Genomic DNA, 27,614 nt, shown 5'->3' on the forward strand with positions numbered 1-27,614 from the left:
ACACCTTGGACCGACTGCTCCATCCACCAGCTCCATGAGCTTCCAACCCATAAGGGTCCATCTGATTTAATTGTCACGGAGTGGATATCACGCCAGGTCAGATCCCCTATCATGATTCAATTGAAAAGAAACTATTACTCATGCTTACAATTCGCAACAGACAAAATGCGGTCCCTCCTTCTTGCGACTGCGGTTCTATCCGTGTTCGCTCCAAACATATGCTCTGCTGAGCCTAATGTGACGACGCCACTCTCGTCCCGACAGATACTCCCAAGCACTTTCAAGCCTCCCCAGGTCTTCCAGAATGTCAATCTCTTGCGAAACATCAATCTTGAGAAATCTTATGTCAAGCAATCCGTCAATGTGGTGATTGAGAACACGGATTCCAACCCTCAGGATGAATACTACGTCCCCTTCGAGGCCGACGTCATGGCCAACGTCGGCAGCTTCGACGTAAAGGACAAGAAGGACCCTGAAAAGGGCAGCTTTGAGGTCGAGGCAATTGAGTTTGATACCTACAGGTATGTCCATTTTTGGCAGGATTCCGCCATATGTCACACCCTCTTTAAAGCTATCCAGGCTGACAACTACTGACACCTGGGGGAACAGTCCCACTCAATTCTTCCGCGTCCGGCTCCCCGAGCCGCTCAAGCCTTCGACGAGACTGACTCTCGCCATCTCCTACACTGTTCTCGACGCCTTGCAGCCTCTTCCTGCCACCATTGAGCAGACGGACAAGCAATACCTCCAGTACACATTCAATGCGTACAGCTCCAGCGTGTACCCAACCCAGAAGCAAATGACCAAGCTGAAGCTCCCTACGAGTGATGTTCCCGACTACACTGTGCTTCCCGGCGAGGACAACAAGGAATTCCCCGAGAAGCAGGGCTCTTCCTTTACCTACGGCCCCTTCGGCAGTGTCCCCGCCGGGGCTGCCGAGCCCGTCAGTGTGCGATACGAGTTCACCAAGCCCTTGATCCACGCCACTCTTCTAGAGCGTGACATTGAAGTCAGCCACTGGGGCGGCAACCTCGCGACAGAGGAGCGGTACTGGCTTGTCAACAATGCCGCACAGCTTTCCAAGAACTTCAACCGCGTCACGTGGCAAGCAACGCAGTACTACTCGCCACCAACCGCTGCTCTGAAGATGCTCACCGTACCCCTCCGCGCCGGCTCCGAAGACGCTTACTTTACCGACGACATTGGCAATGTCTCCACCAGCCGATTCCGGAGTAACTCGCGCGAATCTCTCCTCGAGCTGCGGCCCCGCTACCCCATGTTCGGCGGCTGGAAGTACAGTTTCCGGATCGGCTGGAACGGCAATCTGGCCAAGTACGTCCGCAAGCTGAGCGCAGGCGACACGTATGTGCTCAAGGTGCCTTTCCTCGAGGGACCCAAGCAGAACGAGGGTATCGAGTATGAGCGGGTCGAAGTCAAAGTCATTCTTCCCGAGGGCGCAAAGTACGTTTTTCTCAATTTGAACCCCGCCTTACAACTTTTACTCCCTCCCATTTTCTTTCATTTCTCTTCCTTAAGGAGCAAAAGACAACTCCCGAGACTAACATAACCCAGGAACGTCAAATACGAGACCTCCATCCCCGTCTCATCCGTCGAGCAGTCCCTGCATCGTACATTCATGGACACGCTCGGCCGCACCACACTCGCCTTCACCGCGCTCAACGTCGTCGACCAGGCCCGCAGCGAAGATCTCATCATCACCTACGACTACCCGTTCACCGCCGGCCTGCGCAAGCCCTTGACCCTTGTCTTTGGCATGCTGGCCGTCTTCACCATCGCGTGGGCTCTTGGTCAACTAGACACTAGCATCGCCGCGGGCAAAAATAACGTCTTCAAATCCTCTTCATCATCCTCTTCGTCCCCTTCTTCTTCTCCTTCTGGCCCTTCTGCTTCGTCGGCTCGCGCGTCATCCAAGCCCCACTCGGCTTCAAGCGGACAGTCCACTCCGGTATCCAAGGGCGCGACTACCTCTTCGACAGCCGGCGCTTCTGGGTGAGAGAACGAGAGAGAAAAAAAAATTAAAAGATTAATACTGCGTTCTTGATCTCAAATGTCGCTCTCTTGATTGATGAACATATATAGTAGTAACTAGTTAGAATTCTAGAAAAAAGCTAAAGTTTGTGAAGAGATTCTTTTATAATGTACGTGCTAATTATTGACCATGCTATTTTTTGATTGATCCCCATCACCTATCCTTGAGGCACTACAGTATCTGAACGTCATTACAAAAGAGGACACAAACTCTAAAGATGATCAACAGTATGAGATTGTAGAGAAATATGTTCAAGATACCTGAGATATCATACAAAACTATCATACTGTCATACAAAGGTAAAAACTAGAGGCATATCCAAAAAAAGACTACAACTAGATCCTTACTCGACATTCTAGATATAGACAAGGAAAAACGGGAAAAGAGCCTGCAACCTAGGTAGTCTTATACAATTTACCGCTCAAACCAACCATCCTCTCGGATTCTCAATCCAAAACTAACTGCAACGGCAGCAAATAGTCCCACACAGAGCGCCGTGGGGCCGTACTTGTCATGGTATGAGCCTGTGGCACGGCGCTTACGAATCTTGTCGACGCGCCAGAGGTATAGACCGGCGCTGTAGAGGAGGGCGATGGCGGCGATAACGGTAAAGCCCCATGCGGAGGCGAGGGAGACGGTGTCTCCAAAGTTGAGCAGAGTGGCCGCGATGGAGCCGAGGATGATGGCGAATTGGAGCTGTAGATTTTTCATTGGGCAATTAGTCTCGTGCTCGAAAGGAATGGGGGTTTCATTTCGGAGGAAAATAGGACTTACCCATGACAAAAAGGTTCGTTCGGCAGCAAAGTACACCTTTGGTTCGACACGAACAGGGACGTGAATGCCTAAAACGATGGGATATTAGTTATCAAGGAGATGCTGGAGGGAGAGAGGGTAAGACGTACGCTTTCCGGGAGGAGCCTTGAATCGCTTGGCTTGGACTTCATTTCCAGCTACTAAGCCACCGACAGTGGCTCCATTGCTTGGAATAGGGGTGGGTTTGGGCAGAGGTGCAATTTTCGAGAGGAGCTTCAAACCCAAATCACCGGCTCTTTCGAGCTTTTGCTTTGACAGCAAGATCCAGTATTTTGGTCCACCAGCCTTCTTTGCCGCGAGAAGGGCATCCTCCTCATCCTCTTCATCGGAGTCGTACAAGGGGTAGTCCTCCGAGTTGAGCGGCTGGGCAGCAATTCGCTCTTCCACATCGAGGGCATTTACGCCGCCATTGCGGTATTCGTATGGGTCTCGGCCCTGACGGTACTCTCGGAGTCGCCGAGCATCCTCGCTGTCGACGTCGCCGTTTTCTTCGCCCTCGCCGCGGACCGAGTCATCATCTGAGTCGTCATCAAGCTGCTCGTCGCCCGTGGAATAACCAGCAGAATTGACCGGCCGAGAGATACCGAACCGATGGCTGACCGGCTTGCGAATATCGACATCCATCTGCGGCATCCAGAACGGAAGTAGATTGATTCGATTTGGCTGACAGATGGCCGTGCCGTGAATGAATTTGGAGAACTTTGGCACAGCCTCCACTAGGTGGGAGCTGGTAAGCTCGCGGACCCATTCTGGTGGCTCCTGTCCGGCTTGGGTCTGCAGCTTCACCTCGAGAACAGCGTACGGAAATCGCTCGACGTCCTCGGGCGGCAGCTGAGGGAAGGGATAGTCGATACCAATGTCCATGCGGCGCCAGTTCTTGCCAGCGCGTTGGCGACCATCGAGGTTGTCCTCGCGAACCATGGTCAGCTCCGTGTCGAGCGAAATACGAACGCGAGCATCACCAGGGAGTTGAAAGGCGGTTCGGTTGTAAAAAGACCGGGTCACCGGCTTCAATTTCCGCGTAATCACACGGTACTGAATCTCGCGCGCGAGCTGTTCCAGGTCCGCAATTTCCTTTTCGCTCTTCTTTCCGTCTTTGCGCATCTTCTCAAAGACGCTCTCGACCGTCATCTTGCCCGCGAGGAAAGCATTGACATTCTTCTCCTTCAAGGCGAATCGAGCCTTGACCGACTTCTCTCCCGTCCAGTCTTCCCGGTGAGTTTTGCGCTCGACAAAGATGGTCTCCGAGTCCATGCCACCATACCACCGTAAACGGATGGCTTCTGCGCCTTCAGTCTTCTTGAGACGCCCAGTATACAGCTCCCACGTGTCCGTATTGTCGTAGTAAATGGACGAAATGGCGGAGTCCTTGACATCGAATTCCTTGCTGGGATTGAAGACAAGGACAGGAAGATGCTTTGTGTCCGGGTTAGCTTCTTGCTCTGTGCATAAGATAGATACTACCTACCTTCAAGATGATGAGCTTCAACTCAGTAATATTATCCTGGTGAACCCAGTATTTTGTTGTTTGCCGAACAAAGTTCTGCTGGCCACCACCGGCAGCGCTGTCACCCCGGATAGGGTTTCCCCTGGTGCGGACCAAATCATAAAGCTTCGACAGCTTGACCACAAATGCATCATAATTGTCCTTGAAAAAGGGTTTGGCCTTGAGGCGCGCGGCGAAGACAGGTTTGAGGTGCCACGAAGTCATTTTCTATCCAGCGGCAAGAAGAAAAAAAGTAAGTCTCCAGTATCCCATAGCATGTTTGTTTGTTTGTTTTTTTGTTACGTACGTCGTGTTTCTTGATGATCTTCTGGAATCCCGTATAGTTCAACTGGGTGAACTTGGCCAAATCATGCACGTCGGCAATAACATCGCTGAGGTCTTCTTCGAGGAGCATGAAGTCCTCCTCGGAAGGTGCTTCCTCGCCATCTCTCGCACCACCCTCAATGATGCGCTGCTGTCGTGCCAGCACCTCGTTCACCTCTTTCTCGCTGGACTTGATCCTTCGCACAATCTCGCCGCTCTTGACGCGCTGGAAGGTAAAGACCTTGTCCAGCTCGCCCTCGAGCTCGGTCACGAAGCGCTGCTCGTCGTCTTCGGTCCATGCTCGGCGTTGAGGGTGAGGATCCGAGGGCGTGGGTTCGGTGACGTAGGGAGTTTTCAGACTGTTCTTGAGGTCATCGTAGGAGATGTAATAATAGTAGTAGTCTCGGATGAGAGACGTGCGGAGCTGCTGGCCGAACCTAAACGTTTCAGAAGTTAGAATCCAAGCAGAACAACTATGATCCACCAGTAGCAGCTCGCTCTCAAGGAGGAAACTCGGCATTTTCAACGCCACCCCGTATGAGAAATGCTCATAGCAGGGTCTCAAGCATGTGAACATGTCCAATTTATGATTCCGTGAAACAGACACATGGTAGCTGGCGTTCACAGGCGAAGAGGATGCAATGCCATTTTCCCACGACCGCAATGCCAATTGACGGCAGCCGTAGATTGGAAAGACTGGGGAAAGCAGCAGGAAGACTTACTTCATGGTGTGTGCAAGGAGCTGGTTGGTAGAGCTCAATGATGAGGCGCTAGAGAAGAGGGGTATCACGAGTGCGAGATCAATTGGAATTATACGAGAACAAGAGATTATGAACAAAAGGACATTATGTGCAGTGAGCCAGAGAACAGTGTCTCAGAAGGAGAATAAAATCATGCAAGATTAGGTAGGTGGTTTTGGGTCTCGAGGCATGTTTTTTTTTTGGCTGGGGAGTCTATTTAGCACGAGGGCGTATCTTAGTACGTACAGAAACACAGTGGAGAGCAGTTTGATCGCACGGGCTTAGCCGTTCTGGCCCATGCTCCTTCGGCCAATCACTGCCAAGAATTTCGCATCGTGCTCTCGTTGCCGCTCCTCAACCTACCAGAAGGTTAACCTGCCATCATTGTGCACTTCTGGTAGGTGATTTTATCGTCCATTTGGAGGACAATCCTGTGGAGACGGCATTGGATTTTTCATGTTTCTATTCCGACGTTGTGTTTCCAGGCCTGCCGCCCAATTTGCTATCCATGCTTCTGTTGTGAGACTGATCTGAATCTTTTGGTCACAGTTCAGGAAAAGATCTACGTATTTGACTCAACAGTCAGGCAAGAGATGTTTTCAATCTAGATGTAATGTTTAATAGGATACCCAGACGGTTACATGATCAGAGACTGATGTTTTGTCCGTTCAGTAATATAATGTAGCATTAAAACTTCTGATATATAATTTAACATAACAAACACATAGCAAGCGTTTCAGCGTTTCAGCAATCAACTTGGAAGGATTTTCGATTGCATTCAAATACCGTCTTTCGCAACGCCGCAGCATATCGCCAGCCTACTTTGTCGATATTGCACCTCTACTTGTGCTTAGAACGTAGCTGAAAGTACAATTGAACTTAACTAAAAACAGGTTGTTAACCGCACAATATTACTAAGCCAAGGGCCAGCAGCAACCCAAAAATTCAAAAAAATATACTGAAGCCGGTAGGTACTGACGAAGATATTGAACACCAATTCATTCTGTTCAGAGAAGAACCGTATATCAGCCTCCATGCTAGACTAGTATCGAAGATATACTTTAATTGTTTTGCAGTTTCACACCACAAAAGCCTCTAGGACCATTTCATCACGAGAGCTCGTCCATTCTAAATGTAACGAAATGGAGACTGGTCCTACCACTGCCCATCGAAGGCTAAGTCGTCATCCAGTAAAGGCAGCTTGTCTATCGTGGTCAGTGCCCGTGTATTTCTAAATTCTGAAGTATAAAATAGGCGGGCTAATTGAGATCAGCCGCAAATGTAAAGTACGATGTGATGGACAGTATCCCTGCTATAAAGTATGCGGCCTTCTATATCTGTACATCTCTTTCGGCTGCAGAATTTCAAAAGAAAATAAGAAAGAAAGAAAAAAGCTGATCAACTTTGGTCAATCAAGTGCCGCACCAAAGCGAAAGTTTGTTGCTACCAACCTAGTCAGCGAGGGGGTCTGCGGAGAAAACGGAGACCCGAAGATGCAGAAGATTTCAGTGTATTCGAGATGCCTGCCAATATCTCAGCTTTTGAAGGGAGCGGCGCATCTGGTATGAATATCGACTCCTTACCATTGTCACAGGCAGTAACAATATGACAGATCCTTTCTTGGAGAGCATTCTCAATCTCTCCTTTCCACAAACTGGAATCAATAACCTGGATCGGCTACCAGATACAATGCCCGATCCTGACCACGGGGACATGTTATATCGCCAAGATATCCCGGGCACAGAACAAGCTTCATCATCGTCGCCATTTCTAGACGATCGAGAGACTGTTCCAGTTCGGATGTACCACTCAGAGGCGCAAATGTACGTCCATACTGCTTACGTGCAGTGACCATTCGTATTAATTAAGCTGCAGTCTAAATGCTTACTACATCTTTATCCACCCGTTCTTTCCAATCTTACCACCTCCTATCTCCCCAGTACAAGAGGACAGCTCAGTGGCATTCAAATGTTTAACTAAAGGAACCTTCTACCCTCAAATATCCGACTTAGCGTACTGTCCAGCATCACCTCTAAGTATGGCTTTAGCTGCTGTACTCGCCGTTATCCCCGCCGACGATGATTCGGAGTCAATGTCCGAAGCTTCTTTTGCGGCACGGAGGTCAGTTTCCCAGTTACTAGCACAAAGAGCCTTACAACTAGCCGACGGAGACATTGATCTCGAGCAATCGTCTTTTCTGGCATGCCGCTTCCAGAGTACACCATTGTCCTGCCCACGGCCCTTATTCCACGGATGTGTGCCTTTCCAGTTGGAAGCAGTACTGGCATTACTAGTCCTTAGCCTCTATGAATATTGCCAGCGTGGAAACCTCTCCAAAATGCGGGCCCGAGCAAATCAAGCCATGACACTTAGTATGGATATGGATCTACACCGCTTGGCTAATGATGGCACTCTATTTTCGGAGGCACAAAGACGTGCATGGTGGATGATGGTAAGTCATCCAGAGGCCAGGATGTTGGGAAAGATCTAAACCGGTAGCAGATCCATGTTGTGTACCAGTCTTCGATACTACAAAATTCGGTAAGTATTTAGCAAACCATGTATGCTTTTGCATATAAAACTGACTATGTCTCTTCCCAGAAACCGCACGTCTCGATTGATGATCCGCAGATTACTGTACCATATCCTAGTTTTCATGTTTCTTCAGAGGTATTGTGGACATTATCTTTTAAGCTTCCATAATACTGTGGTCTCGTTAGCTTTTGAGTATAAGTCGCCATTACTAACTTCACTCAGCCATGGCCATTGTATATTCAAGCTCAGAAAGTCCATCTAGAAGTCGCCCATTTCATAACCGATCTAGAAAATTATTCTTCATCCTCCTCAATTGCACACCCGCTGGTCCCGGAGCAAATGCTGGCCCTCGATTCCAAGCTACGTTCCATGATGTCCGAGACGGATTTATCTCCGAATATATGCAGAGATCGAGTAGAAGCTCTTTCAATGCGAAATATGTGGCTGTTTACACGCTCTGTGATCAATAGGTAAGGAGCTAGTGTCGACAATTTGAAATAAACAAGCTAATATCATAAATAGTGCGCGTCTGAAGCTACACCGTTTCAGGGCTTTTTCTAACCAACCCATCTTTCTTGAGAAGCATTGTGATCTTGCCACGGTTAAGGATCTAGCGGCCAGGAATACTACAGAAGATAAAGCTGTTAGTTATTGTGTTGTCCTATACGTATAACGTTACCCGTTGAAACCTAACTTTCTTTTCATAGGAGGATCAAGGATACATTTTCCCGTTTAGCAAGGTGGAGTCCTTGAAGGTTTGTCAAAAATCATCCTTGGCTTCGGTCAGAATATTCCATTCTCTGTGCTTTCCGGAACGTAACAACTTGTGGAGCGACGTGGTGCTAGTGTCACCTGATGAGACCAGCTGTCGTTCTCGACCAATCCCATACTTTGCATGCTGCGCGATGCAAACCGCTTACGCAGTGCTCATATTACTTTACACTGTCCGAAACGCCTTTTACTCTAGACAATTCATAGATTGTCAGGATCTCTTTAGCGACCCGGAACCTGGGACTGAGGCTCACGATGCAGAAAGATTGATTGAGGAATTGCAACATAATCTTGAAAGACTGCTGGAGATGATGCACTGTTGTTTTTCGTGGTTTGAAGGGGTTGGAAGTATGCGAGAGGAGATTCAAAATGCCTATCAAGCTGCCTTTCTGAGATGAAAGCTGACGGCACGACTTCGCACGATATAACTTGCAATCCCGGAGACTACTTATTAGGGGAATAGACGGCAGCCTTTTTTGGTCGCGGCTGATTGGCTGCGCGAAAGTGCGATTACGAAGACGGGGTTTCAATATGCCCATTGGATGGCCTTTTCTAATAGACAACTGACGCGCATGTAGCTTTCTAAGAAGATTGGGAGAATCGGAGATACGGAAAACATAGTACTCTCAGAAGCCGAACGGTTCCCTTTCTTGTCTTCGGTGACTGAGGTGGGGTCAGGCGGCAGTTAGAAGATTGTAACCAAAGCGCTTAGGAAAGGATTCTCGTGCGCTTATATATCTGGAGACTACAACTGTAGTTGATACTCCATCATTCCATCTCCGGCCTTTTCTTCTTACTTAGTCGTCCAGCAATTGAATATCATCAATCATGATGCTCACTGGTAGCTGCATGTGCGGTGGGATTATTTACTCTGCCGAGGGTATGCAACAGGCACTAGTTACAGTGGAGGGACCTTGAGGGATCTTGCTAATTCTCGTCTTTCGCAGTTGAAAACTATATTTCCGCACTCTGTCATTGCACCGACTGTCAGAAGGTGAGATTACGACCTTTGTTCCTATATTTTTCAAATGCATATTGACAATTGGAAATCCTCCCATTAGTGGACGGGCGGTGCATTTACATCGAATGCAGTTGTTCCTCGGGCCGGGTTCAAGGTTACGACAGGTATGTACTAATTACATTCTTGGGTTATCTTCTTCTCTGAGAAATGGCTGTTCTACAGGAACACCAGCATCTTATGACACGACTGGTGCCAGCGGAAAGGTCAATAAGCACTTCTTTTGTCCCACATGTGGATCCGGTCTGTTCACAGAGCTGGAGATCATGCCTGAGATGACTTGCATCAAGGCCGGAAGTTTGGACAATGGTGAGGCAAGCCTTGGAGGCAAAATCGAAATCGAGTTCTACGTCAAAGACCGTCCGCACTATCTTCGGGCTCTTGACGGCGCCAAGCAAGAACCGGCGTTTGGCTGATCGGATTGCGGCATTTGATGTGGGGTAGGGTAGAGTCGGGCCGCAGTCAAACGCCGAAAGCCGGTCGTTTTCTTCCACTTCTGGAATAGTAGACTTCAACCTTTAAGTTACTCAATGCAAACTCTGTACTTTGGTATATCCTGATATTTCTTTGCGTGTGAACCCGATCAATTACCCACGTAAACCATTTCCACATGATTAGTCAAGCAAGTCCGATTACTACTTACAAGAACTAATCTTTATCAAGGTCTATATAGTGTATTGTTTTTCATTACAATTGAAAATAATCATTCGATCTTAGATAAATTCGCCTCGCTAGAGGAAACAATGATGGTATAGCCCAACATGAGACCATTGCAAGTGAGTTCTGTCGGGAACGCTGCAGCAGTATTGGCATGTATAAAGTGGGCCAAATCATGTACCTTGTAAATAATACGTCTAGGATTGATTCAAAACTTATAACTACCATGTTTCGTTCTCCATCCTGCCTTGCCTCTTTCTATCAAAGGAGAATAGCCACGCGTCTTTATAAAAAAAGGAACACAGATAAACAACCACAACGACCACCATGAAACTCCTGAGCAAGGAAGATGAAGAAGCTCATTATAAGTATTTACACCCCTATTTCCTCTTTCAAATCTCTCTGTTCTCTTCCGGTAAAAGGAACACGCAAAATGGGAAACCATAATTAGGAAGAAAATTAGCAAGGAGAGGAAGAGGAATGAAAAGAAGAGAAAACACATACTAACAACCTTGAAGGGAAGTTGCCACAGGAGGCACCATCGGCACCATCCTCGGTCTCATTGGTGGTGCGGCAGGAATCATGGCCGCTTCGAAAAGATACCAGATGATTCGCAATCTGACACTGCCCATGAAGTCCTTCCTAGTCACCTCGTCGGGAACATTTACGGGTATCATCGCAGCCGACCGCTCATCACGCGCATTTGAAAACCAACGTAACACTCAAGTGCAGTGGTACCTGAACCGCTCGAAACAGCTGGCCGCGCAGGCGCCGTCTGGCCACACCATGACTGAGCGAATGCTGGCCTGGGGCTACGCCGAGAAATACAAGATCGTCGGGGTGACGTGGGTAGCCTCGATGATAGGATCCTTTGTGGTTGTAAGCCGGAATGCACATCTGACGGTTCGTCAGAAACTCGTTCAAGCGCGGGTGTTTGCGCAGGGCTTGACGCTGGCGGTAATGGTGGCGACTGCCGCGCTGGAGATTTCAGATCAGAAGGCAAAGAAGAAAAAAGACGACACAGCAGCATTGGAGAAGGACAAGGCGTCTCCTTCAACACTTCAAGATGCCGGGGGACTGGCCGCGCCGCAGTCGGTCAGAATGAAGAACCACCAGGATGATGTGTGGAAGGACATGGTTTCAGCCGAGGAGATGTGGTCGAAGCAGAGGCATCAGCAAGCGCATCCTGAGCCCGACCCGGAGCATGCCAAAGGAAAGTCAGAAGTCTGGGAGAATCCAGATGAAAAATAGAGAAATACACTCTCGCTCTCCTTTCGTCTTTCTTTCCTGTTTTTCTCCCCTTTTCTCCCCTCTCGGACCATTTTCAAGTTTCTTATATCTGTATTTGTATTCTACTTTTCCCCTTGATTTATTCCTAGCCATGATGCAATAGATACTACACGAGTTACAAACCGAAAATAAATTGTATTAATCCAGTTTATTCACTGCTAAGCCGTCCTGAACCAATATTTTATGATCTAATAATTCTACACTTGGAATGTTATATTATGCCAAGGCGGGTAGGGAAAAAGAATGGGAAAAGAAAGTTTTATTTCAAGGGCCAACGCTGTTGTCCTACATTGCAAACATGGATGTTTTGTAAGAGCGCCATTCAAGAGATGCAGCAGTATCGGGCAGTCACATCAAGTTCTCTTCGACGGTGGCTCTTTGCAAACGCCGAACTGCCATCGCCGAAGATCGGTCACTTCCTCTTTGAGGATGGTGTCTTACTACACCTCCACCTAGAGACGGAAAGTCTTACTCTTCGTCCCCGGAAAGAAAAAGAAAATAAACTGCTAATAATATCGGTGTTTGAACGGCAGTCAATATGGCTAGAGCACGTACCCGCAATCCAATCCATGGTTAGAGAGATGTTCGGGTGCAGAGCAGACAAATCAACGCCCAGCTCTTCTTGTATCTTTTCTCGCTTCTGCGGCGTCTTGCCACCGTTTGTCTTTGCACCTATCAGGGCCTAGGCTTGCCGAAACCAAGGGATATCTTTACGATTTCGTTTTTCTTCTTCTTCTAAATTGACCTGTGCAGCATTGACACCGTCCGTTGTTTAGTTTCATCTTTCTTTCCTCTATTATATCACTCTGTGTCATATAAACCTCTACGTTCTCTTCTCCTAGGAGCCAGATACCATCATTCTCAGGATGGCACTGTTAGAAAGCAATGGCTCAACCATGTCCCAGCGGGCACAGGATGCCATCAGGTCGGGCTCTACAAACCTCATGTGGGATGTGATGGGTGACCTGTGGTGTCCATCGACAAATCCGGGAGGCTATGTGAACGTTGGCGTAGCAGAAAATGTACTCATGCATGACCATCTTCTTGCATACATCAACACTCAGCTCACACTACCAGCCAAATTTCTCACATATAATGATGGAGGGTCCGGATCTACGAGGCTTAAACGGGCTATCGCCAAGTTTCTCAACCGGCACCTCAATCCAGTAATTCCTCTGGAGCCTAGCCATCTACTGGTCACGAACGGGGTGTCGTCTGCCATTGAACATGTCTCGTGGGCTTTCACAGATCCTGGTGAAGGAGTCCTCCTAGGGAAACCATTCTACGGCACATTCATACCAGATATCTCGTTACGGCCTGGAACCACAGTGATTCCGGTAAACTTCGGGGCCTGCGACCCTTTTTGCTTAGAGGCCGTGGACAAGTACGAGCAGGCTCTGTTGGATTTTCAACAAACAGGGCGTAGAGTTAAAGCTCTGATGCTTTGCCACCCGCACAACCCACTGGGGCGCTGCTATCCTAGAGGCGTAATTATCAAGCTGATGCAACTCTGTCAGAAGTATAGAGTACATCTGATCAGCGATGAAATCTATGCTCTCTCTGTGTGGGAAAATACCGTCGATAAACACCCTGAACCAACCAAGTTTGAGTCCGCCCTGTCCATCGACCTTTCTGGGATCATCGACCCTCAGCTAGTTCATGTACTTTGGGGTATGAGCAAAGACTTTGGTGCAAACGGATTCCGTATTGGTGTTATCATCTCGCAGACCAATCGGGACCTTCACACAGCATTGAAAGGAACAAGCCTGTACTCCTATGCATCAGGAGTTTCAGATTACCTCGCGTCCATTATCCTCGATGACACTCATTTCACGGATGAGTACCTTGCGCTGAATTGCCAGAAGCTTTCTGAATCATATGCATACACAGTTGAGTTTATCAGGAGGCATGGGATTGAATACGCACCCGGTACCAACGCTGCATTTTTCCTTTGGGTGAACTTGGGGAAAAAATACCGTGAAATACATCCAGGAGAGACTAATGGTGACGACCATGATGTTACCGATAAAGTGATGCAGCTTCTGCTGCAAAAGAGGGTCTTCTTGGCTAGTGGTGCTCTTTTTGGTTCGGAACGTAGTGGATGGTTCAGGATTGTATTCTCACAGCCAAGGGAATATTTAGCTGAGGCTTTACAGAGGATTCTCGCAGCGCTCGAGGATTAGCCCCCTCTTTCTGAGAATAGGCATAGGAGGCTCATTATCTTAGATAAACATTCAACGGAAGTATATGAATATTCGATGGATTTACGTTGGTCTCTGGTGTAGATATTCAGAATACCTTGAACAAAAATATATCTCATTCCCCGAGGGCCTTGGACTCTTGGAGTATATACATTCGGCCACTCAGCGGCCCTGCCTTTCTTTTTTCCCCCTATCATTACAGTAGATTGGGTGGGGTTTAAAGCCTAATAATGTTTTTTTTTTTTTTTTTTTTTTGTTTTTTTTTGTTTTTTTTTGTTTTTTTGGCCTACCATTGATGGTGCACATATGCCTCAGTCAGCACGGCCTACCAATAAGATAGGACACCGAGACATGGAGGCAAAGACCGAGCACTCCGGTAAGAACCCGGCGGGCTTGTCCACAAGCCGGCCATACTATGTAGGCTCGGAAGCATAAAAAAATCCACCTCGTCTAACACCAAGCATTGAAAGTAATAAATTCCAGCTTCAGCCGTCGGTCCTCGGATCTTTCGCTTTTTGATTTCCTTCAGTTTCCCTGAACTTTCTCTCCGTGGCTCTATCCTTTTGCCAATCTACAATCGTTGCCCATCATACCTACATCTAGCAATATGTCCACAATATTTGCGAAAGATGCTTGCCCTCGTAAGTACGACTGTATGACCCAGTAGCTTGTCAAACCGTGAGGGGTGTTTCTGCATTCCTTTCCTCTCTGATTGGGAATGATATGCTAACGTGCTTTTTCTTTTCTTTTCAAGCTGCTGGGCCCTATGTAAGTTTATCTTTGCACGGTTTGCACCTTTATCCGGCTACCGCCTTCTTGCACCCCTCGATTTACTGACAGTGTTGCCACTTGCCACAGTCCCAGGCCATCCGCGCCAACGGTCAGATTTTTGTCTCTGGTCAGCTTCCGACGGACGCGGCAGGAAATCTAGTGGAGGGCAATATTAGCGACAAGACCCAGGCATGCTGCAATAACATCAAGGCGATTCTGACTGCAGCAGATTCAGCCGTGCATAAGATTGTCAAAGTAAATGTATGTTTGTTCGCTTTATTTTCTTATCCGGATTAAGAGGTTGACAGAACGGCCCTTTTTTTTGGGTATTTTGCTCATGCCCCATGAATGGTAGGTTTTCCTTACGGATATGGCCAATTTTGCGGAAATGAATGCCGTCTATGAGACCTTCTTCACCCACAAACCGGCCAGAAGCTGTGTTGCTGTGGCTCAATTGCCAAAAGGTGTGCCGGTGGAAATTGAGTGTATTGCGCTGGAGTAAAGCAATTATCCTGGCAGCCATCTCTGGCGTTCTAGCTTTTTTAATAATTATATATATGTTTATATGTATATATACGTATCAAAATGTAGTTAAGCAATGCATTGATGGCCCCCTGATTATTCCTGAGACTTTCTGCTATCTCCCAGTTTAACGAGCGGAACTAGCGGAGCGTGCCGAACTACGCGGTAAGTGCACAGCGTGACAGCAGGACTCCCAACGACAGTTATCTAAAAGGCAAGCCTACACAGGGATTATGTCAAATGTCTTTTTTCTATGCCATACTCCATACTCTACTTTGCTCTCAGGAGAACTGAATGCCACGGAAAACAACCTGCCAAGCAACGGCAAAAGCAAAAGGGCCCTGACGAACCTTTTGACATCATTGTAGGACGGGACCAAGTCACAGCAAATGAAATGACCGCTCTCGTCGGCTCTTCTCTGCACCTTCCGGGGCCTTCCGTATCATGACACAACTACAGGGGTCCGAGTATTACAGTATGGGTCTTGCCAAGACAATGCTCCCCTGCTCACTCGTAAGTTTTTTTCTGAAAAGTTGCATGGGCCACAACTAATGGAAACCATCAGATTGGACAAGGGCCAATATCATTGTTACTGGTCCAAACTGGCTTGACATGGGCCATCGTCTAAGGAGTATAACAACCCCACATATAGCGCTTAGGAGACGCCTGATGGCGGACGGACGGTCCGAGAAGCGGGAAAAGAAATTAAGACGGGAGAATTTAATACAGAGTAAGCCCGGATCGATTGGATGCAACCGACAAGGTACAAATTCCTGTGCCGAGCTACCTCCGAATCCACCAAGAGCACAGAACGGAAATTAATGTGAAATAATCTACATACCACCGGACAAAGTGTTTGGCATAACTTCAACACACTCTTCCAAATATTGACAGCCCTATATGCTGTGCTATTTGGAACAGCATCTTTGCCACACTCCCATGCTGTCAATTTCATCGAAGTTGAAAGGCAATCGTATAATTCATGTGCTTGAGATTGACTTGTCGAATTGCAATACGCAGCACAATCATCGTGGGGCACAACCCCGATCTGACCGCTTGTGCAGCATCCTTTCAGAACATCGTAGGGAGTTTCGGAGGCATTCCTGGTTTGGTAAAGAGGAACACCGCAGGACAACGAATATGGCAGGTCTTGCATGCCATTCCTGTTGCCTATGCATCCGGCGGGGCCATGGTTGCCTGTGCTATTGCTCATCGTGTAAGGTGTCTCTTTCCCCTCTCAGATTCGTTCAAAGGTTCAGTCTGATTGAAACTTGAAAAAAACAAAAAAAACAAAAACAAAAGTTAGAAAATAAAGTCGTTGCTCGATTAGTAAAAGCAATCACTGACTGGTATCTAGATGCTCATGCAGAAAAAGTTACTGTGCAAAAAATTTCGGAGAAAGACAGTATTATCAAAAACAAACGCTAGGAACAAGGCAGAATTTAAAGCTGTCAACTCATAACCTACGGTTATTGGAGGACGTATTATGGCCAGTGCAAGAGTGGGCTGACTGGATCGCTGGGCGGGGCATGTCGTCGGTAAGGATATTAGCTATTCAGTGCCTGTTCGGCACTACGGGAACCAGATCTGACAGCGGCAGTTAGTTAAGCAAACAAAACTCCACCGCCCCACCGTTCGCTCTGGTTGTTTTTATGAGGTAAAATTAGACCCACGTTAGGCATTTTTCGAAAAGCTCCTCGTGTATACAATAATTGCACTATTTCGTCCGATACTAAAGTCACGAGACACCCGCTTTCGGCCCCTAAATGTCTCGATCCAATCAATGCAAAATCTCTCAATCAACATATATCGTGCTCGAAAATAAAATCTCGAGAAGCTGTATCCAGAATGGCCCAACAATGCAACACCATGACTCAAAAACTCATGGCAACCGACAATACCAACACAACCAACAACATGCCCTTCCAGACATTGACCACTCTATGTGCCGCGCCATGCTGGTCGGCATCTAACTTATAGGAATGCGCCACTCTGGTACTTGCCATACAGTTTTCTAGTTGGACTGCTTGAGAATGATTTTGCATGGTGCACAGTGCCATACAATGGTCGTTGTCCGCGTACTCGAGCTTGCCGTCCACGCAGCACCCTTTCAGAATATCGTAAGGAGTTTCAGTGAGGTTCGGTTTTTGAAAGAGGGCCACGCCACAAGAATATGAGTTCAGACTCCCCAAAAACATATCCGCCTTGTCTGCGCACCGGGCTGGGCCGACTCCTGCAGTGCTATTGCTCATCGTGTATGATCTTGTTTCTTCCCCCCCCCCGCTTTTTTTTAAGGGGTTTTCTGTTGTCGTTTGTCTTTTCAAAGGTTTTTGGTTGATGAGTTATAACTCGATTGTAAACCGTAAACTGTAAATTATGACTCGAATGCAATTGAACCTTTCCAATATAAAAAAAAGTTAGACAAACAATTGCTTATTCGAAGTAAAAGAGAAGCAATTTACTCACTGATAGTATCCAGAGAATCGTCCGGAACAATTACGGAAAATTTATACTCTGAACTCGGAAGAAAAACTACTCCATATGCAACAACAAAACGTAAAGGTCCCGGATCAATACAGCTAATTTATACCAGTCCTCTTTATTTCCTTCGCCATTACCGTCGCCATTGCCATCGCCATTCACAGGGATGTATCATGTACCATGTGGGGAAACCAGCATGCTGCATTCATACATGATTCGGCGTACACCGTGCTATCATACTATCATACCATCATACCACACTACGGAGTATTTTACGGAGTTATTTACAGTTAGCGGCACCCTTTCACCGCGCTTAGTTGCAGGTATTATCCTCTACTTGTAGTGGGGACCGCCCTTGGTTTGCCGAGTCGCTTGGCAGAAGGGGTCTTAGGTCTGAGGTCTGAAGTCAGAGGTCCATGGGTTAAGGATTGTCACTAAATTAAATGTGCAGGGTCTCTTCGGTACTATCTGTTTAGCACCGGCAGGGGCGGGCTCCCTGTCGAGTTAACTACCGCGGTGTCTGCCGGGTGAAATACTCCGTACAGTGGGGTTTCTACTGTAGTGAGCACAAACACTCCACCGAGACACCAACTACGAGTACTCCGTACCAGCAGAACATACCTACGGTGTACCAACCCCACTGTTCGTTTAGGTAACTCGATCAGGCATGCACCTGGTCCGCTGGCACCCTGGCACCGTGCCTTGACATAACGCACTGGTCGACTGTAGGGATTGTACTGACGTAGGGATCGTACTCTCCGGAGTAAGGTGTGGGCTATAGGTCGTAGGTTGTAGGTGGATTGTAGATTGTAGGTTATAGGTAAGAAGTGTGTCCCCACGTCAGAAAAACATCAGAAAAATATCAGACAATGCAGATTGTAGACTTTAGACAATGTGACATACGGGCACTCTATACCTGGTGCCTAAGAGAATAGAATAACCATTGCATGGTAAACATGTCAGACGACGCCCAGAAAGAAACCCCCACCTACTGTATACAAGGATTTTGTGCTATTTCACATGAGTTTCAGTTCAATATATATATTTTTTTTTTTTAAAAAAAGAATATTGGATCGATAAAAATAAATAACTAAACGAATAAAAAATAAAAGATGGATGTGTAGATAGACAAATATTTAAATAAAAAGGATCAATAAACAGAGATGCATACCATTCGTTGAAATCTAAATAGAACCCTAGCGCAAGGCAAGATCAAGTGATCAATGATCAATAATAAATGTTCTGATGGAAAAACCCGAGCACGCGCCTCTTGATGCCCCTCCCCTTTCGATAAGCTGTATAATGCCCTAATAAAAATAGAAATGGTTTAAAAAAAGGAGACGAAAAAGAGAAGAAAGGAAAAGTTAATGAAATGACAAAAGAAAAAAAAGGAAGAAAAAAAAAGAAAACCCTCGCCATACACATGATATCAACCATAAACAACAACAACAACAACAATGATATAATATAATGATAGTCTAAGCAACCCCAGTAACGCGTCGGATGCTTCTCCGAGCACCTTCTCCCGATATCATAATCTGACCTTCCTGTTCGAGCGCACGCAGAGCCTCAGCAAAGTCAATACCCTCAACGGACGTGCTGCTCTGCTCTGTGAGTCGTTTGAACGCTTCAGCGTATCTAGCGGCGCCACCTCGGCGGGTCATGTCATCGAGGAGGGCGACGACAGCAGTCTTGAGATCCTGCTTGCGGCGACGCTCGGTCGAGCTGGTACCCTCGGTCAAGAGACCCATGTCGATCAGGCCCGTGCGGGCATCGGTGGCAGACTGTTTCAAGGCGGACTTGATCAAGCGGACGGCCTCGATGACATCATGTGCTGTGACCTCGGGAGAGAGTCTCATCTTTGCGTGGGCCTCGGACAGACGGATCATGGACTCGAGTTGTCGTGTGGTGGCGGTGATACGACGCTCGGCGGCGCGCACGTCTTCGCCAAGTTTGCGCATCTCGACGTATGCGTTCACAAGTTCGTCCGAGGCCGCTTGGGTGATGCGGGGCTGGCAGTTGTTGCGCGCATAGGAAATGTATGAAGTCAGAAACTCGACAGGCTATTTGGAAGAAAATTCGGTTAGTTGGACATTCATATGACAAGAGGAGAGAAGAGAAGAAGAGGGAGAGCAACATACCAAAATCTCGTATAAACTGGCGTTTTCTGGCCTATCCTCGAGATACATGTTCATAATGTGACTGGACAAGCGTCTGTCGTTTTGCTCTTGTACGCTGTCGAGGACCAGATACACCAGGTCAAATCTGGAGAGCAGGGTAGGTGGGAGGTCAATGTTTTTGGGGACTGGCAAGTTAGGATCGTACTTGCTGTTGATGGGGTTGGCCGAGGCGAGAATGCTCGTTCGTGCATTAAGAGTGGTGATGATGCCGGCTTTGGCAATGGAGACGGTCTGCTGCTCCATCACTTCGTGCAAAACTGATCGAGTCGCATCCGACATTTTGTCAAACTCATCAATGCAGCAGACACCACCGTCCGAAAGAACCAATGCACCAGACTCCAATACCAGTTGACGTGATTCTGGATCGCGCGTCACGTATGCAGTAAGACCGACGGCTGACGATCCCTTACCACTAGTGTACACTCCTCGAGGAGCGATTTTGTGGACATACTGCAAGAGCTGCGATTTTGATGTCGAAGGATCACCGCAAAGTAGCACGTTGATGTCGCCTCGATATCTGGGGCTACCTCCCTTCTCAAAAGACTTGTTTGTACCGCCAAAGAGCTGCAGAAGGATGCCCTTCTTCACATCATCCATCTCGTATACACTGGGCGCGAGAGAACGAGCAAGAAGCTCATACACATCTGGCCGAGCAGCGGTCTCCTTGATCTTTCGCTCTTCCTCGTCGCTGACAGTCCGCTGTTGTTCAATGTCTCCAACAATCTGTTCAGAGAGCTCTTGCTCAACAGTCGATACATCAATGCCCAAACGCCGCTTGTCCGCTTTCTGAATGTGCAGCACATCAACGTACGTCTTGAAGAGACCTTTGATGCTTCGCTGCCGAGGGTTGACGCGGACGGGGTTGCTGCGGAAAATTCCAGTTACTTCAATCCTGTCACCAGCTTTGCAGATATCCACCAATTCATCGTAGACGCAAAGAGAAACCGAATGAGGAGTTTGGCCAGCAGGAACATGGTCTGGAGTCTCTTGCAGCTTGATGACCTGCTTGTCCGAAAACTTGCAACGGTTGTGAATAATCTTCATAGAATTCGGCGTTTGGCAGACCTGACGAGGGCAAGCGGTAGGCTCGGCAATCTTGCCGCGGTCAATGTCGACGACCACAGTATGGTTACAAACCTGGCACCGGAAATATGCTTCCTTCATGTCAGGAATAATTGGCGTTGTTCGGATAACGAGACCCTTGACGCTGATCATTTTATCCATGTCGCGAGGGTTCAGGTCTCGAAGGTTGATTGACTCGTCCAGGCCAAAGGGTCGGACCTTGTATGTGCGGGTTTCGACGTCTTGCAAAAGATCTGGAAGAGGCTCCTCGACCTCTTGTACTGGCTGCGGGGTTTCGCCTGCTTCCGAGCTAGGCGCTGGAGGCGCTGAGCTAGAGTCTCTTGCCCTCGCAGCTCCATGGCTCCGCTGGGCACGCTGCGATCGAAGCTCCGACATTTCCTTTGTAGCCTCCTCAACCATTATATCCTTGATAGTCTGATCCATCAGCGGTACAACTTCCTGAGGGTAGTCCTGCAATTGGCGCCATAGCTTGAGCGTAGAAGGATAAGCCTTGAGGTTCCTCAGATCGAGATTCAGGCCAGTCACGCCTAGTTGACGCATTGTGGCCATCATCTCAACGTATTCCTTGGAGTTTGCCTCATCCCCGGCAGCCTCTGTTTCTTCTTCCGTTGCTCCCTCTGCCCACATCCGATACTTTTTCGTAAAATTGAGTAAGAAACTCTTGAAAGCAGACATGGTATCTTGAATTGAGACATTGGTACCCCAGATGACCCGCTGTGAGGATCCACCGAGGGCTTCTGCTTCCGAGGTATCTGGATTGAGATTCGAAAAGGTGCCCGTATCAGATGCCGGCGCGCCTTCGGGGACGGGCAGACCCCTTTCATCCACAAAAAGACGTTGGCGGCGGCCAGGCGTTGATCCCAGGATGTCGGAGTTGATGTCACCTCGTCGAGATCGATTGATACCGGAAGCTCCAGGGGCTCCTGAGCGAGAGGACCGAACAAAGAGGCCACTGCTATCAGAGAGTTCAGATCGTAGATGAGACATCTCCCTCGCACGGGTTGGACTTGAACTCGAAGCATAGCGGATAGGTGAGGAGTCTGCGGATTTTCACATCTTGTCAATCTCACATTAAAAACATGCACATCTGACTGCGATAACTTACCTCCAGGGTACCGTGTTCTGGCCCTAGGAGTTCTGTCGCCATCTTCACTTTGATTCAATTGCTGTACTGGAGGAGAGCTAACGTCCATTGGATCGGAACGTTCTCCCACCGAGAGATGTGCCATGCCGTTAGAAGGAGAGGATCGATAAAAGAGCGGTGACGAGGAAGCTACATTCTGCTGTAGTCGGCGAGGAGTAGCATGAGGTTGATCGTCTGAAGAGGCGGCAGTAACTTCCTGCTGCAGCTGAGTTTGAGCTGGGTCGGCTTCTGAGGGACTGCTTCGCTCTCGCCTGCGCGGCGTAGCAGACTGAGAGCTACGTTGCGTGCGCCGTGGCGCCGGCGAAGACATTGTGGTTGATGTGCAGAACTTGGGTGTTGGTGTTGACAGCGAAGGAGCCCCGTCAATATTTCAGTCGAACATATCCTGAGCGAGCGGCTAAGTTTGATGTTGGTAAAGGAGTTGGCAAATCTCGCGTAAAGTGAACGCGTTCGACGCGTCGAGGGGTTGGTCTTCTATAGTGGCGCTAAACCTAGAACGCGAGAATTATTGGTTTCGCGTCCCTTACTCTGAGTCCTTGACCTGAGTTGAGCCACTTTTAGCCCATCACACTACGATAACTTGATAGCATAGCCCGCGAATCACGGCGAATATTATTCTTTTCTTTTTTTTTTTTGCGAAATATGGTATCTAATCTAATATACAGTGGGGACCTCACTTGAGGTGAGGGAAGACATGGCTAAGGTTACCGCCTTCATCATGAAAGCGATGACCGGGTGCAGGAGCCACAGGTTCTTGCTCCATACCGACATGCGTGTCAGGGTCAATCATAATCTCATCTTCTCGGCTCTCCCGTCTGGCTTGCGTCTGCACGTTTTCGCGCTTATTCGCCAGCTGCTGTCGTAACCAATCCTTGTGGTCTTCGGAAAACTTCAGTGTGCTGTCGACTTCTTGAGTCAATCTCTGGATCTCCTCTTCGATTTCTTCATCTTTTGTTTTTGGCGCAGGCTTTTCGCTGGGCTCTTTGCCTTTGTTTGGATCAGTCTCCTTCCAAAGAGCCTCCAATTCGTCAAGCCAGCCTAAAGCAGAAGCGAGTCTGCGAACACCAGCATCGCAGTCGCCAAGAATCAAGACGTCGTCAGGACGAGATCCCATACTGCCCACTTGTTCTAGATTAATCAATACTCTAATCACAAGTCAGCAAATACGAACACTTTTCTCAGCGATAATTCTACTAGATTCTGCAAAAGACGTACCTAGGGGTGCTCTCAGAGCAGAAACCTGGCAAGCTTGCGAACGGTTGCACGGTTAGACTGGTTCCCATGACTATGCAGAGATCGGCCTCAGAAGGCAAATGTTTGTTGTCGTGAAATTCATCCGGCAAGGACTCGCCAAAAAAGACAATCTCTGGCTTCACCAGGCCCTCACACTCGGGGCGTAGGCAGTGTGGGACGTCCATTTTGCGGACAGCTTCGAGCATGCGATCCGCAGGATATGGCGATTTGCAAACGACGCAACTCTGTCGTGCAAAACTACCATGGGCCTCCACAATCTTCTCACCGGGCACGCCAGCCTGACGCTCAAGACAATCAATATTTTGGGTAAAATGCTTTAGGAGGAGTCCCTTGTCGGAGAGCAACTTGATAAAGGAATGCGTGATAGTTGGCCGGTATCTTCCTGGATAAAGCTCTTGGGCAAGGATATAGAATGGAAGCGGATTGGTCCGGAAGTAAGAGATGTCAAAAACGGCCTCCGCATAGGGAAGATTCAGTCGAGCCAAGTTTGCGTAGAGACCCGTGTTAGGTGATCGAAAGTCTGGTATACCAGCAGATGTAGAGATACCGGCGCCGCTCTGAAAAAAGAGTCAGTTGACTGACTATACCCATTATAGTTATCCCTGGATGGTCCACATACCATGACAACAATCTTCTTTGCCTTGCCATCTCGAATATATTTCGCAATAGCTTCAACGGTCCTGCCACCATCGAGTGTCCGCGGCGGAACGTGCTCCGCAACTGGGGTCGAAGATTCTTGGCCCATTTTCCGATCAGATTTCCGGTTGCTTCCCGCTTTTCCTTTTCCTTTTGGGTGGTTTCTTTGATTTTTGTTTCCTGTTCTGTCTTTATAGTTGCGAATAGGATCGCGCTTGCTTTTGCCTTTGCCCTTCACTCTGCCGGTAAAGTTGCTGCGATCGTATATTTCGTCGCCGCTATTGTATTCGCAGTCACGAATCGAGTAATCCGTTCTAGTACTCTTCCTCGACGAGTGTGCCAGTTTTGCAGCGTCCGGGTCGGTCGCAGTGTAGAGCAAAGATGCGGCTAATAATCTACTGGAGATAGTTTGGCTGTTCTGATTGCTTCTCTAAGAGATGGGAGCTTGTTTTGTGTCAGTCAAGTAACACAGACCGTAGTAAGAATTAATAGCACTGTACGCTTTATGCATGAAATTTTATGCAGTTGGTTGACCGTTTTACCAATTGGGCTGCCAAATAGCAGATACGGCAGAGCAGAATGCAGTCGGCAATTAGCAATGCGTGCGACGGTAAGATTGGTAGGAAAGTTGCTGGACTGTTAGGTCGACAGATAAACTTTCCAAAAATTCCAAGCTTAGGGACGTAAACTGACATCAATAACACCCGACGATCCCAGCAATCATCGGCGATTTCCGTTCCGCCGTTTCGCGCATCATTAAGGAAATGTTTGGCGATCCATGCTAGAGTACTTGAGCCTAACGTAAATCTTTAGCGTCATCACAATCATAAGGTTGGGCTGCTGCTTCGCTAAGTGTTTGGAAATACGAATTATATCATTAAATGAATCTTTTAAATCCCTTGACATACTCGGAGTTTGAATCATGGTATACGTATAATACATGGGGGCTCTAGTCGCACGTTCCAACATGACAAAGGCCAATTGACCAGTATCTCTCGCTACGGCCGGCCATCAATAGAGGAAAGGCGCTATCACCTCGCAGCAGGGCCGTAGAGAACCATTGCTCTGGCTCGCTCCCTCTCGTCTGCCTCGAGCCTCCATTGGATGTCCAATTCCTCCGTTGCCTTCTGCGGCGTGGATTGAAGTTCATCCCACTCTTCCTCTTCCAGATTGATGACAATACAAATTTGCGTACACCTCGTAAATGTATCGCGCAATGCATACCTGCCACTTGTAACGACGGTCACCAAATTCGCAATATCACGCTCAAGTCGCACTGCACCCAGTTCATTTATCCGGCCATGATAGCTCCAGATGCGCTTCTCAAGAAGCCTGCTAAGGTATGTAGCAGTGACGTTCAGTAGCTTGTCGATGTTGCGTGCGGTAAGAATGCGCGCAAAGGGTTGTGTCAAAGCCTCCCAGCCTTGAGCGAATCGTTCCCTGACGTAGTTCTCTGACCATGGGTTTTCCATGGATAGTTCGCCGCCGTCCACATCGTGCGCCTCAGCTGCAGAAATTTCTTCAGAGGTCAGGAGGTAGTCAACGTCTCTGAAGGAATCCGCCAGTATGGGACGGAGCCGTGGCTTGAGAACGTTTCCAAAAAGGACGTTGATGCCGTCGCCTATCAGCTCATATGTCTTGCCGTGGAAGCTCACTTCGAGGCTATGCAGAGCGCTTGTGACAAAAGCACCGTCCTGGTTGAAGGGGAAGAGATCGACCAGCGTTGTTGCAGCTCCGTCTCCGTTTAGCGATGGAGAGCCGGAAGGTGGCGCAATATCTAAACGGGATTGAACTATGCGCTTGGTGTAGTCTGTAGCGACATCTAGATTGTTCAATTGCACAAGAAATGCAAGAATCTTGTCCTCAGGCGGTAAGGCCCCCTGCACAGCGCCCTTTGGATAACACTCATCGCGCATTTTCCTTTGAATCATGCCGACAAAGTCGGAACCAAGGACACGAGAAATGGCTGGCAAAACATTCGCAATTACAGCCCTTTGAGAAGTTGCCAAACATCGCTGAAGAACATTGTTGACAACGTACATGACATCATCAACTACGGAGGTGATATATGGTGGGTTTGACGGGAGAGCCTTCTGCAGATTGAGAGTGAGGTCGGTCGGCGCTTCATCAATTTGAAACGCTTTTTCAACAGAACGGCGAAAGAAAAATGTCGTCATTAGATTGAATGGGCTGATCAACCTGTCGGATATTTTCGCATAAAGGTTTGAGTCAAGTAAATATTGCGGCATGGTCAACGGTGAGGAATCATTAATGGCTACTTCTGGAATCTGTGACGAAACATCTTCGTCAGTTCTGTACCCTGAACAAGTACGTCGAGTACACAAATAGAGCTGGCTTACCAAAGATTTAGTAGCAAGAAAGCGGGTGTATAACGACCAGCGACCCAACATGACCGCAGTCTCGCTGAGCAGCGCATCGATCTCTTTCATATCCACGCCCTCGTCCTCGCTGGTTCGCGGCCCCGCAACCCCATCCCGTCCTGCGGGAGAGTTGGTGCGATGGGCGCCGGATGCAGTCCGCTGAGCGGGAAGAAAACTCTGCACCAGAAAAGAAAATGCATATGATTTTATGTCGGTGAGCTTCCTGTCAATATTCCGTTCATCGCCCCAAGTGTCAATTATAATGCCGCCTTGGACATCCGCCTCCATCTGGAGGCGTTCAATGACTTTGACCATCTTCCCCAATCCATAGTGTCTTTCGACTAGAGTCCCATGACCATCAATAATCTGGGCAATGTGTTCGAAAAGTTTTGTGAGAGCGTTTGCATAAAAGAAGCCTTCTGTGCGTTGGTTTGCACCGGTCCCAGCGTTCAAATTCGCTCTAGCTCTCGATGCTACGCCTTGACAAACGTATTGCCCGTAGATATCCAGTCCCACATGAGATCGACCTATGAGCGGAAACAGCTTAAAGAACCGTGTCACCTTCGCACCGTCATTCTCCTTCGAAGCTTTGTCAAACTCGCGGACAAAGAGCCCGCACAAAGACTCGGCAGCTGATTCAAGTGTCACGTTTGGGGGGTCGGGAACCTCTGCTGTAGGAACAATCTCCTCCGCGAACGCCCCGGAGATGATTTCTGGTGGGATTTTTGAAGCTCTGCTCAAGTATGACGCTGCCGTTTCCCAGTCCTGCGCGGCTCCCATAGATCCAGCTACCCCAAGAACACATGCTTTGAGCTCGGCGACCTGCTCCACCACAATCAGGGTTGCTTGAACTCTCGACTGTTCAAGATCTAAACGGCGAACGGCGGAGGAGATGCGGTTGGCCGTCGTGGCAGCATCATTGAGCATTCCATTGCTTATGGACCGGGTTGTGACTGCTTGTGAGCCAAGATTTGCTCGAAGGAGATCAAGCCTGCCGAGCTCCCTCGAAAGGTCTTTTTGAGAGGCTACTAAAGCGTTGAGGCGGGCGGTTACTGTAGCTTCGCGATCATTGAGATCGGTAATGGCAGCCCTGATCTCCGCAACGGAGCTTGCCTTAAAGATATCCGGGGCTGAGGTAGCTTCACCCGAAGAATGGAAGCCATCCTCAATGCCTGGTTCTTCGTCTCTTAGGTTTCTTGTCGGCATTGAAGGTTGGTCCTGCTCCCGCAATATGTTTATGAGATATGTTGAGCTATACGTTACTTGTTCTTTGCCAC

At 48.2% G+C, this 27,614-nt stretch overlaps 10 protein-coding genes across 10 annotated transcripts; 6 read left to right on the forward strand and 4 right to left on the reverse strand.

Annotated features, from left to right (window-relative positions):
• The first annotated feature begins 16 nt into the window (after positions 1 to 16).
• L228DRAFT_230743 (hypothetical protein) lies at positions 17 to 2,148 on the forward strand. Its single transcript, XM_018330545.1, has 4 exons — positions 17 to 96; positions 161 to 521; positions 610 to 1,461; positions 1,573 to 2,148. Exons 2-4 carry the CDS (start codon positions 166 to 168, stop codon positions 2,012 to 2,014), a joined length of 1,650 nt encoding a protein of 549 aa, XP_018187896.1. The 5' UTR covers positions 17 to 96; positions 161 to 165; the 3' UTR covers positions 2,015 to 2,148.
• Positions 2,149 to 2,299: 151 nt separating this feature from the next.
• On the reverse strand, positions 2,300 to 5,627 carry L228DRAFT_248018 (SPX-domain-containing protein). The gene is made up of 6 exons (XM_018332771.1): positions 5,396 to 5,627; positions 4,657 to 5,110; positions 4,332 to 4,577; positions 2,953 to 4,279; positions 2,825 to 2,892; positions 2,300 to 2,746 (listed from the first exon to the last, which is right to left on the reverse strand). The coding sequence occupies exons 1-6, from the start codon at positions 5,398 to 5,400 to the stop codon at positions 2,465 to 2,467; spliced, it is 2,382 nt and encodes a 793-aa protein (XP_018187897.1). The 5' UTR covers positions 5,401 to 5,627; the 3' UTR covers positions 2,300 to 2,464.
• A 766-nt stretch (positions 5,628 to 6,393) lies between these two features.
• Positions 6,394 to 9,461, forward strand: L228DRAFT_150998 (hypothetical protein). Its single transcript, XM_018329283.1, has 10 exons — positions 6,394 to 6,626; positions 6,687 to 6,732; positions 6,831 to 6,975; positions 7,026 to 7,236; positions 7,289 to 7,865; positions 7,916 to 7,954; positions 8,015 to 8,083; positions 8,171 to 8,418; positions 8,471 to 8,591; positions 8,656 to 9,461. Exons 1-10 carry the CDS (start codon positions 6,556 to 6,558, stop codon positions 9,115 to 9,117), a joined length of 1,989 nt encoding a protein of 662 aa, XP_018187898.1. The 5' UTR covers positions 6,394 to 6,555; the 3' UTR covers positions 9,118 to 9,461.
• An 86-nt stretch (positions 9,462 to 9,547) lies between these two features.
• L228DRAFT_239324 (hypothetical protein) lies at positions 9,548 to 10,153 on the forward strand (the record flags this gene model as incomplete). The annotated part of the gene is made up of 4 exons (XM_018331130.1): positions 9,548 to 9,599; positions 9,667 to 9,713; positions 9,781 to 9,844; positions 9,912 to 10,153. The coding sequence occupies 4 exons, from the start codon at positions 9,548 to 9,550 to the stop codon at positions 10,151 to 10,153; spliced, it is 405 nt and encodes a 134-aa protein (XP_018187899.1).
• Positions 10,154 to 10,592: 439 nt separating this feature from the next.
• Positions 10,593 to 11,809, forward strand: L228DRAFT_248020 (hypothetical protein). Its single transcript, XM_018332772.1, has 2 exons — positions 10,593 to 10,762; positions 10,913 to 11,809. The coding sequence occupies exons 1-2, from the start codon at positions 10,722 to 10,724 to the stop codon at positions 11,643 to 11,645; spliced, it is 774 nt and encodes a 257-aa protein (XP_018187900.1). The 5' UTR covers positions 10,593 to 10,721; the 3' UTR covers positions 11,646 to 11,809.
• Positions 11,810 to 12,399: 590 nt separating this feature from the next.
• Positions 12,400 to 14,056, forward strand: L228DRAFT_248022 (1-aminocyclopropane-1-carboxylate synthase). The gene has a single exon (XM_018332773.1). The coding sequence runs from the start codon at positions 12,581 to 12,583 to the stop codon at positions 13,865 to 13,867; it is 1,287 nt and encodes a 428-aa protein (XP_018187901.1). The 5' UTR covers positions 12,400 to 12,580; the 3' UTR covers positions 13,868 to 14,056.
• Positions 14,057 to 14,343: 287 nt separating this feature from the next.
• L228DRAFT_248023 (YjgF-like protein) lies at positions 14,344 to 15,270 on the forward strand. Its single transcript, XM_018332774.1, has 4 exons — positions 14,344 to 14,526; positions 14,640 to 14,653; positions 14,744 to 14,917; positions 15,012 to 15,270. The coding sequence occupies exons 1-4, from the start codon at positions 14,493 to 14,495 to the stop codon at positions 15,156 to 15,158; spliced, it is 369 nt and encodes a 122-aa protein (XP_018187902.1). The 5' UTR covers positions 14,344 to 14,492; the 3' UTR covers positions 15,159 to 15,270.
• A 3,367-nt stretch (positions 15,271 to 18,637) lies between these two features.
• L228DRAFT_283504 (DNA replication licensing factor MCM4) lies at positions 18,638 to 22,446 on the reverse strand. The gene is made up of 3 exons (XM_018336120.1): positions 22,028 to 22,446; positions 19,801 to 21,962; positions 18,638 to 19,722 (listed from the first exon to the last, which is right to left on the reverse strand). The coding sequence occupies exons 1-3, from the start codon at positions 22,374 to 22,376 to the stop codon at positions 19,138 to 19,140; spliced, it is 3,096 nt and encodes a 1,031-aa protein (XP_018187903.1). The 5' UTR covers positions 22,377 to 22,446; the 3' UTR covers positions 18,638 to 19,137.
• Positions 22,447 to 22,739: 293 nt separating this feature from the next.
• L228DRAFT_253397 (silent information regulator protein Sir2p) lies at positions 22,740 to 24,065 on the reverse strand (the record flags this gene model as incomplete). The annotated part of the gene is made up of 3 exons (XM_018333742.1): positions 22,740 to 23,211; positions 23,282 to 23,877; positions 23,940 to 24,065. 3 exons carry the CDS (start codon positions 24,063 to 24,065, stop codon positions 22,740 to 22,742), a joined length of 1,194 nt encoding a protein of 397 aa, XP_018187904.1.
• Positions 24,066 to 24,850: 785 nt separating this feature from the next.
• Positions 24,851 to 27,549, reverse strand: L228DRAFT_221219 (COG4-domain-containing protein). The gene is made up of 2 exons (XM_018330265.1): positions 26,317 to 27,549; positions 24,851 to 26,244 (listed from the first exon to the last, which is right to left on the reverse strand). The coding sequence occupies exons 1-2, from the start codon at positions 27,541 to 27,543 to the stop codon at positions 24,988 to 24,990; spliced, it is 2,484 nt and encodes an 827-aa protein (XP_018187905.1). The 5' UTR covers positions 27,544 to 27,549; the 3' UTR covers positions 24,851 to 24,987.
• Between the last annotated feature and the right edge of the window lie 65 nt (positions 27,550 to 27,614).

Source organism: Xylona heveae (assembly GCF_001619985.1).
Source record: "Xylona heveae TC161 unplaced genomic scaffold L228scaffold_6, whole genome shotgun sequence".
Taxonomy (NCBI): Eukaryota; Fungi; Ascomycota; class Xylonomycetes; order Xylonales; family Xylonaceae; genus Xylona; species Xylona heveae.